This window comes from Furipterus horrens, unplaced genomic scaffold, assembly GCF_987537825.1.
Source record: "Furipterus horrens unplaced genomic scaffold, mFurHor1.1.pri manual_scaffold_8, whole genome shotgun sequence".
NCBI lineage: Eukaryota > Metazoa > Chordata > Mammalia > Chiroptera > Furipteridae > Furipterus > Furipterus horrens.
In genome coordinates, this window is record NW_028327178.1 from 91,160,915 (window position 1) to 91,171,693 (window position 10,779).

Here is a 10,779-nt window from a genome sequence, read left to right on the forward strand (position 1 = left end):
GGGGACAGTACCTGACTGGGCAGCCCCCTCTGAAAAAGTTCCAGGCACCATGAACACCTCTCAGAAAGACACAGACAAATGTCACACCCATTAGCAGGTGCCAATCTTGGAAATCAGCCTGTATCACGCCACTCTTATCAGCACACTTGAATGGCATCCCTTCGTGTCAGATGACTTCCCCAAGAAACATTGGTCTATAAAAGTGGAATGAATTTCGTCTGACAATCCAGGCTACAGCTGGAGGAGAGGCAGCTTCCGAAAACGTGTACCCATCAACACCAACTCATCAACACTGGGCAAGGTAAGAACTCACTAAATCAAATTCACAAAAGAACGGATCGAAATTTGGAGTTGGAAACAAGCATAGGAGAGTTCATCAAAGGACGACGCTTGGGTTTTGCTTTTAGAATCTCTTCAGCCATGGCCCTTCCCTGCTGAAACATGCACAGCACTCTGCCTACCACGGTAGCTGTCACAGTTGCCAGCTATGCCACTGCTTTTAGAAAATGAGGATAATTTATTGGGATTCTTGAAGGGTCCCACTAAAGACAGTGTCTAACAATATTATGATCAATGCAGTCACAGGCACAGAATTTTATTATTTTTCTCACAGGATACTTACATGTCACCCAGGACAATAAATGCCAATTTCTCACAGATGAAGGTGAAATTAGAAAAATAATGAAAATATGATTTTTTTTTCATAAAGCCTAATTCGTTCTCATGGCCTATACATAAGGGGTGCCACCAGCCTACACACATTTTTATGCTAAGGTGAAACAGAAGGCAATAGAGGCCCTTTCTGAGATATTGACTGCCATGTTCTGAAACATTGTCCCTTGAATACACTATGCAGGCTATAATATCTACAATGTGAATGGCACCCTCCTACAAGAGCTAGATCTTGGGTGCACATCCAATACAAACATACTGGCAGTCCTATGATCCATTGGGAATGTGGTGTCTGACAAAGCCTTCCTTTGCAGATATCTGCTGCCAAGATGCTGACCCTCTGGGCCCTGGCCATCACACTGGCTGTCCAGGCAGAAGCGCTTGACCTGCAAAGTCCTCTTTTACTGTTACCAGCTTTTCCTCTCAGGAGACTCCCTCTACGTGAAAACAGCTCTTCCTTTAGAAAACGTCCAGCTGGGACTCCTGCTGTGGCCAAGTACTTCATGTCTAGCAGCAAACTGGAAGAATGTAAGTAAGAACTGTTCTACCTATACACATTTAACTTTCACACTCCTCACACATGCTTCTCACTTCCAAAAAAAAAAGGCTAGGTATTCCTTCTGAACAAACCGTTCTCAAAGAGGAGGTGGTATCAGAATCACCTCAAAAGCTTGTTAACAAACACTTGCCTGGTCCCACTCCCAGACCTGCTATAGCAGTACCACAGCAGTACTAGTTTTCTTTTCTTTTCCTAATTTTTATTTATTGATCTTACAGAGAGAGAAGGGGAGGGAGAAAGAGAGAGAGAGACAGAAACATCAGTTTGTTATTCCACTTATTTATGCATTCCTTGATTGATTCTTGTAAGTGCCCTGACCGAGGATCAAACCCTCAACCTTGGTGTATCAGGACGACACCCTAACCAACTGAGCTCCTGGCCAGGGCAATACTAGTTTTCTAGTAAGATCAAGATGATGCTGAGGCTGCTTGTTTGCAGTCCACACGTGGTGTAGGACACGTCAAAGCCAGCCTGGAGAAGCTCTAAATCCAGCAACCTTTCTGGTTGCCTGCCTTTTATATGACTCTCGTTACCTGGACACTGTGCCAAAAAGTCTCCAGCTTCTCAATGCTGGGTCCCAGAGCTCAGCACAGACACCCATGGGTGTTTAATTCAACAACATTGTTGACCAGAAGCCAGAAAATAAGAAATCCAGGTGCACCCAAAACCCCTTGACCAGATTTGGGCACTACCATCTCCCTTCTCAGGAGATGTGGAATTTTGTCCCCCAGCAATTTCCTGGGGCAAGAAGGCAAAGGAGTCAGGAGAAGTGACTCAGTGTGGGACTATGAAGGGACTAGAACTCATGAGCAAACAAAGGCCAGCAGGAAAGTCCTCGGGGCTTCCCTTAATGGCCCTGAAGTCATGGCCTAGTTCAGCTTTCCAGCATGACAGGACAGGGTGACAGAAAGTCACCGCCTGCCTACTAACCAAAATGCCCAGCCTCACAGCTCACGTGCCACTGCTTTACCTCTGGGAACATGTGTTCCACTCTTCTAATCATCCTGATTTATTACAACTTACTTCAAATATACAGAAAAATTCAGACAGTGGTACAAAGGAGAGTTGTGTACACATTAAGCAGTATTTGGTGGTGGTGGTGGTGGTCTAGTTCATTGTAAAACATACAAAAACTGAAAAAAACATATAGAGCAAACACCTTTGTAATCAATACCTACGTTAAGAATAAAACCAGGAATAGGGCTGACAGCCCTGAGATTCCTACTGGGGTAGATATCGTTCCCACCTCCTCTCCCTCCAGACCAAAGGAAGCTTCTAGCCTGATTATTTTTCCTTTGCCAATTCTTTATTGCTATGTCATGTGCTACTCATTAAAAAAAATCTGTACTCTATGCTATAAAGTTTCTCAAAAGGTGGCCTCCTTGCATTGTCTCTCATACTCATTTTTTGTGACGTGCTTTATTTATGAGAAATTTCTGTCCATTTCACTGCAATGTTCTACCAGATGAAACGTCCACAATGCACACAACAACTTTGCTTTTGTCCAGCTGTGGGCTACTCTAAACGATGCTGATCTGAACACTCTTGTGCGGGTCTCCAGGTTCACATGTGCAAGACATTCTCTAAGACATACGCTGAGGGTGGAGGTGCATCCACATCACCCTGCACAGGCAAAGGTCCTCCAGGCTGCAGAGCCCTGGGCACAGGAAGCAGCAGGAAGGCTCCAAATGCGCGGCCCAGCAGCTTCACAGGGGCTGAGACGGGCAGACTTCTTCCTCTTGTTATTCCACGGGGCCAAAAATCGTGTCCCTCAGTCCAATTTACTTTCTTGCTAGGCAGCCAAGGTTGTCCACCCTCCAGATGTGACAGCTCTTCTGAGCACCAAGACAGGATAGAACCCTGTGTCTTCATAGCTCTGCTACTTGGCTCTTAATCCTCCTTCCCTTCTCTACCATCTTCTAAAATTCCAATTCTCTCTGATTTGCTTCTCTCCAGTGTGGAGGCAAACCCATGGTTAGCACCTCCTCCACCCCAATGGTACCAATGCCGCAGGAGGGTGAGACCTGATGCAGGAGGTCTAGTAGAGGCAGCGTGTCAACAGGCAGGACCTCCCAAGGACACACAATGGGAAAATGAGGCCTACAGCAGGGAAGGGACTTGCAGAGAATCACCCAGAGGGAGAACAGAAAACTCCAGATCTGTCAGCTCCACCACTACTTCCCTCACCTACCGCTTGCCTTACTCTGCAGTTAAAAGGCAATCATTCACTTCATCCAGCACCCAGTGACCCACACTGTAGATCCTATCATGCAACCATGGACAGTTGCAGAGAGTGTGGTTCAGGAAAGAGAAGAACCTGCCTCAGGTCACTCAACCTTCAAAAGGCAGAGCCTAGTCTATATTATACCTCGGGCTACTGGGCTCGAAAGCTAAACAAGGTCCTTTCATTTCATGCCCAAGTTGTTGAGGTTGCATAGGCAAGATTGAACACTCTGAAGCAGTGTAAAAAGTAAGCAAAGGATTTTAATAATTGCCGGCAGTCAGGCAGACTCTGAGCTGGTCTCTAACAAGCTCCGATGTTTAATGGTGTTTAAAAGCTGGGTTATTTACTGGTGATGTTTCTTTGTTTCTTCTTTGGTGGGAAACAGCCTTAGGAATGAGGGGGCTGGGTAGGAATGCAGGAATGTCTTGGCAGTAACAGGAATAGAAATTTGCAAGGCTATAAGATTATCTTTAGCTTGCAGCTGCAGCTTTTTATTTTAGTTAGGTCAAATTCTTTGTAAACCAATTAATTATGCAAAAAGGCTAGACACTTTGTAAGACATAACTTTACAAGAGTCATAAACAAGTTACAAGCAAATGGAAGGAGATAGGAGCTAAGCTGGCGTCTTTTAACTTGTAAATCACCGAGTGGCTGTAACATTCTTTTTTCTTTCAAGGCTTTTTAGCAGGCCTTTGCTACTTCTTACAAAGAACATCTGAAGCCCCTACATATTTACATATCTAGCAGACCTCTGAAACTTTTTACAGGGAATATTTGGTGCCCCTACAAAGTAACTGCACAGTAACATACTAAAACCATGCTAGCCTCAGGAATGTGCTAACAACTCTTAACAGGGGACTAGTATATTTCTGTCGCCAGGCTATCCTTGGGGTGGACAGAACAGGGATTGCTATGTCCAGAAGGCATCATGTACAGTGCCTATGGGCCCACAGTTCATTGGTGCTGGCTCTCCAGCTGGGAGGGTCCCTCTGGCTGAACCAGCAGGGCAGCTAACAGTAAGAACCTGTCTCTTTACCATTTTCAGACCTGAACAGCACCCTGCCCCCACAGATTGAGAAGATGCTCATGTGTGAGGAGGTGGATCTGGCCGGCGTGCTTGGGACAGTGTTAGACGCAGTGTCCAACTTGGACCTGACGTCTCTGTTAGACATCACTTCCTCCCTCGATATCCTCGGTGGTGCTGGCCTTGGTGGTCTCCTGGGCAAGGGGAGCAACAGCAAGTCCCCAAAGCTCCCATTGCCAGCGCTCTCAAAAGCCACTGATGATGTCAGTAACCTGATACCCTTGGCCCAAGGGGCCCTGGGAAGCCTCCTACCCAATGGTGCAGAGGGGAATTCCGCTAAGAAAGCTGACTCTTCTCTTCTCTCCAATCTCCCCCTGCCTCTGAGTGGTGTGCTCAACAAAGTCAGCGAGCCCCTGTCTGGTGTGCTCAACAAGGTCGGCAAGCCCCTGTCTGGTGTGCTCAACAAGGTCGGCGAGCTCAAAGAATCCACTGAGGGCATACTGAAGAGTGTGCTGCCGGGTGGCATCGGTGATGCACTCTCGGGTGTGCTTGGAAATATTAATGTGAAGGATCTCTTGATAGGGTAAGTGCTTCTTTGACCCTAAGGTATGGCACAAGAGAAAGCTGATGTTTGGGGACACTGAAGTTCACCTCCAATAATCCCATGGAAAGAGACAACCATGCTTGCACAAATCCATACTTCAGCTGTGCTAAAACTCTGCCCTTTGGAGGGGGAATATGAACAAGATTTCTTGAGCTTAAAGAACTGGGTGGGTGGCCTGAGTGGTGCAGCTAAGTGAATTGGGCATCGTCCTGCTAATCAAAAGGTTGCTGGTTCAATTCCCAGTCAGGGTGCATGCCTCGGTTGTGGGCCAGGTCCCCAGTTGGGCACATGTGAGATGCAACTGATCCATGTTTCTTTCCCTCTCTTTCTCCCTCCCTTCCCTCTCCCTAAAAATGAATAAATAAAATCTTATTAAAAGAATAAGAAAAGAACTGGGCGAGTAAAGGACTGGGGAGTCCAGTGGATGGATGGGTTGGTAGGTTGTTAACTGGCTGCTTCCAAGACATTGCTCCTGCAGCTGTGGCTGAATAATCTTGGAGCCAGGACTGACCCTGGATGCTGTCACTTGCAGATTAGAGGTTCAAAAAGCAACTGTGGAGAACATGATGTGGAACATGACAGGTGATGGGATCCTCGTCCAAGCCACAACTACTGCCTTCATCGGTGGAAAGGGGTGAGTCTGTCTCCCAGTCAGTCAACTAGGTAGGCTCAGATCAGGCCCTTGATATCCAGTGTCCAAGGGCCAAGCAGAGACAGCACAGACGAAGGCAGGATGTCTGAGGTTGGGGTAAATTAGGCACCAGGCACAGCTGTCCCTCTCCTCAGCCCAGAGGACCAAGGCAGAACAATGGCCCCATTAAGCCCCACCCTCAAAAAGTGTTAGCAAAGCCAGAAATCCACATTTCCTTGTGAAATATGTGCACTTATACAGATGGCCAATGGAGAGAGAAACCACACAGAGTGCATCTCGTACTGATGACACTGGTATTACAGGAACTGAACCTTCCAAATAATCTGCACTCTCTAAGGAGAATCAGCCCTGTTACAAACACTGTCCTAGGCAGTTGGAAGACAAAGAGATGTTGAGTAGCACTCAGGAAGCTACCAATTTAAAGATACCTGAATGCAAACGTTCATTCATCCACCTAACAGGTAGTTAATAACACTACTCTGTACCAGAGGCCATGCTGGGCACAGAGGGACAACAAAAAGTGGTCCCTGTCAGTGACAGTCAACATGTGGGGGAAGAACAGTTAACACTGTAGGCCCAGGGCACACAGGAAGACAGGAGTGGGGCAGGAATCCACACTGGGAAGAAGACTTCTTAGACTAACACACACAGCACTGGTACCTCTCACTGACCCAGCTCCACCCAGGCACTTAACTGACACTCTCTCACATTCCTGAAACCTCTTGCCAACCTCATCAGAAAAGCAGTCCTGTCTCAAGATCAGGGAACCAGTTGAGACCAACAAGCCTGTTATAAATCTTGCTCAAAGTCACACAGCTGAAATATGGTGAAAACATTTGAATCCAGGCTTTCTGCCTCCAGAGCCCATGTCTGTGAGCAATACAATTAGCAGAGGCAGGGAGAGCCATTCATCTTCTCCAGAACATCTGACGTTAATAAGACCAGGCTCTGGTAAATGGAGGGCCTTTCTTATGCTGTCACCCGCACAACAGACAGCTGGGGTGCTGGGCACAAATGTGAAACTGTAATGGGCATCTAGATACAGGGCAGCCTGGTGCCTCCAGCAAAAGTAGACTTCCTGAAGTTTGTTCAAGAGAGGGATTTTTCAACGTTTAATGGAATGCCTGCAATGAACCAGACTCTGAGTCCTGTGTACAGGGAACTATCATGCTCACTGGGAAGCACCAATCTTCCCCTCTGTCCAATAACCTGGTCACTCATCAGGCTGACTCCCAAAATGCCTATCTCTTTGGCTGAGCAATATTTTGCAGCCAGCTCTGGTTTCACCTGTATCTTGCTGTCCACAGCCTAATAGGACCTGTAATCAGCCTTCTGGGATTTCAAGTGAACGGGGATGTGACTCTGAAAATTGGTATGTCCATAAACAACACCCAATGTGTCAACCTCCAAGTCCAGGACAAGGACATCAAGGTCAACAAAGTGTACCTTCAGCTGGTGAAGACGTACGTGAGACCATTTTTCTCCTTTTCTGGATCAATGGGGCTCTGTACCAGAATGATCCCACTTGGTACACGGCAGGGGGGAGGGGGGTACCCTCATAGATTAGCTCAGCCAACCCAATGGTTTCGATGATCAATAAACAGAGGCCTAGAGAGGGGTCTCTGCTTGGGAACAGCCTTCCCTCACTCCGCCTGCATTCTACCTACTGAGCACAATTGTATTTTGTTCTAAATGTTTATATAAGCAATGCAGTCACCTGGATCTAAATCAAAGGATACAAAAAGCCATATAGTCAAGTCTCCCACCCACCCATGTACACCAGTTGGTAATTATACTACCTGGAAACAACCAATGAATTCAGATCCTCTCTTTGGCTTCAGACATATTATTTACACAGGCAACAAATATATGTGTACATACACAACACAGAAACAGGCAGATATTATATAATTTCTGCACTACGATTGTTTCACATTTAAAAAATTGCTTGGAATATGTTGCATCAGTAAATAGCCTGTTAAATCTACCTACAACTCCATTATGAAGATGCACTATAATTCACTTAACCAGTCCCTTAACAAAGAATAGTTGTTTTTTACAGTTATTAGCTTGTACCCTATTCCCATATGTAAGGTCCCACACAAGTGTGCTCTCCAAAGTGCACAGTAGCTGAAGGATCAATTACTCCATGTGGGAATGCTGGTCAGATGTCTGGCTTTGGTAATTTTCCCAGGTAACCTTGCATCTTCCTTCATGACTAAAACTGAAGGTGAAAGGGCTCAGGGGATTGCCAAATTTAAGCAGCAGGACATCATTGCAACTATATCATCAATGAATGGGTTATCACCAATGTTTGGGAAAAATCCAGAAATGCAAAATCATACAGCTCTCTACCTGTATCTTTCCCAGGGTCACAGATATTTTGCCTGTCCCTGTCCCTCTGCCCTTGGATGACATCATTTCTCACCTGCTGACAGTTAACCTGAAAGAGAATGTAAGTCATAGGAATGGGGAGGGCACCATCACAAAAGTCTGTGTTATTGTGGGGAAGACAAGAAGAAGCTCTGTCCTCAGATATGGCCTGAGTCTGGGGGAGTTGTGGAGAGGACACATCCACCTTCAGGAGTCCAGAGGGAGGGGATGCGACATCCCCTCTGGCCTAAAAGGCCCTAGGATAGAAAAATGCCTCAGGTTAGATGGAGGGAGAGAATGAGTTCTGCCCAAAAGAAGACCAGGAAATAGAAGAGGGAAGAGGGAAGGATACGGGGGAGGAGAAGAGAAGGTGGGATGAGGAAATAGGTGGGTCTGCTGCATTTCCCCTGCAAATCTAACTGGTGGTTAATTCACAGTTGAAAGAAGCAGAATCATGTGAAATTGATCTCAGCGATTTCTCCGAATGCAAGAACTGTGAGTACAAACACCAAACCTCCCTGGGGCTGCCCAGGTCAATGCAGGGAGATGGCCAAGCCTCGCCCTAGGAATCACTGTGTGACAGACAGAAGAGGATGGGACTGTGAGCTGCAGGCACCCAACAAACTCCTTTGCACACTCAGGGCAGAGAATGTGGCAGCTTGCCTGCTTCTCCAAATTACTGTGACTCATTATCCAGGGCATAACAGGACAAAAAGCCCCTTAGGAATCTCAGTGGTAGCTTCCCAGGTCCAGATGGTCTGCAAAGTGCACACATGGATGGAGCCTGAGTAGGAGTCGTCCCAGCGCCTCGCACCAGGGAGGCTGAGAAGCAGATACTCCCTGCAGTGTTCCAAACATATCCAGAAGGCAGAGATAAGGCATTGTTGGGACGGCTGCACCAAGACAGCCAGAGCAGGAAACCGATGACATTTCCCAAGGCCCAGAGTAGAAAAAACAAAGATTGTGGGCAACAAACCTTTTCCTCCCCTTGGAGGTTTTCAGTCTTTAAAAACTGTTAAAAGAATTAGATGTTTATTTAAATTTTTCACCAGGAAACAGTAAATGATGAGAGTGGAACTAGGGAAGACATGTGAGAGAGTAAAAAAATTTTAAATCTCTATCAGCCTTAGATGTTCCAATCCTTTTTAAGATTTTTTTAATACATTTTTAGAGAAGGGTAGGAAGAGAGAACGAGAGGGAGGGAAACATCGATGTGAGAGAGAAACATCAATTAGTTGCCTCTCACACATGCCAGATGGGGACCAACCCCACAACCCAGGCATGTACCCTGACTGGGAATTGAACAGGCAAGCTTTCGCTCTGTGGGGAGATGCTCAACAAACCGAGCAACACCAGTCAGGGCTAGATGTTCTATTCATAATAAATGTGCTTTATGAGTATGACCTAACCAAAAAAAAAAAAAAAAAAAATCTTCTTTCTCAAACCTCAGAAGTTGTATAGTCCTATTTTTACTTAACCCCAAAATCCCATACCTGTGGCCAAATCAATTACTAGAGTGGAGAGTGTGATAACACCAGCCTCTCAGTGCTGGTTTCCTACCTCCTGCTCTTCCTTACACTCCACAGCCCCGAGGGGCCTTGGACTCATCACTTAGACTCTCTAAATCAGCCTTGAGGCAAGGAATTCGATGAGATAAGTGCCAACTATATTTCAGCTACAAGTGACAGGACGTCCAACACAGTCTACTTTAAGCAACAGCAACAATAAAGCCATAATTACTGAACATCCAGATATGGTGTTAGCCTCACAGTGGCTTGATTCTGGACCCAAACGATGACACCAGACTCCATCTCTTGGCTCTCCCGCTTCTGGATGGGCTCTGTTTTGGTTCCACATGGAGGTCTCCCACCTACCAGGAACTTCGCCATCCAGTTCTTTCTGGAATAGCTCACATGACAATCACCCAGAAATAACATCTGGGCTCCCCAGGCTGACGTGTTCCCTGCCTACAGCAGGAAGTGTGCTGGCTGGTGCAGCCTGTGCCTGCAGCCAGCCTATAAATTAAGAATACAATTAGTTACCAGTATGTCTTATCTCCCCACAGAGAGACCTTCAGGCAACAAACTAAACCCAGCACACGTGATGACAGAGAACTTTCGAGAATGAGAGTACTCTGAAACTTCTCTGAAGAAATATTGAGTCAAAGACATCCTTGTGATCAAGAAACCAAGTTGAATAGTAATCTGATCATGTCAACTATCCTTAGAAATGTCACCAATGTTGCCTTGAATTAACAAGTGCAAGAAAATGAAGAATAGCGATTTTTGTCATTTTGTAATCATCTCTTTAATAATAATCCTGTTTTCAAGCAGAAAATGACTCATGTGTCTTCAATTTCTACAAAACAGGAGTTTTATAGTATGTTCATGACTAATAAAAGCACTACTTACTAGGGACATAAAAATTAATAATATGAATGATGAGGCAACAAAACCCAGGATTAAGTAATCCAGAGTACTAGGGGACAATCATGACCATGAGTAAGACTTCTGTTCCCACATTCTGCCCTCCCCTCTCCAACTCCAAATGCTTTCTTTTGCCCACCGGCCCAACATCAAAATCACACAGGGGCTAGAATCCAACCTCCCCATCATCACATGTTACACATCGAAAGGCACAGGCCAAGTGCTAAAGATTGGTTAGGACAGAG

The 10,779-nt window shown here is 45.9% G+C and overlaps 1 protein-coding gene across 1 annotated transcript; it reads left to right on the forward strand.

The window, feature by feature from the left end:
- Window positions 1-245: 245 nt before the first annotated feature.
- Window positions 246-10,338, forward strand: LOC150003431 (vomeromodulin-like). The gene is made up of 9 exons (XM_090285272.1): window positions 246-301; window positions 987-1,200; window positions 4,501-4,880; window positions 4,947-5,062; window positions 5,616-5,717; window positions 7,043-7,198; window positions 8,106-8,190; window positions 8,546-8,603; window positions 10,174-10,338. Coding segments are annotated over exons 2-9 (1,098 nt in total). The 5' UTR covers window positions 246-301; window positions 987-1,001; the 3' UTR covers window positions 10,176-10,338.
- Window positions 10,339-10,779: the final 441 nt, after the last annotated feature.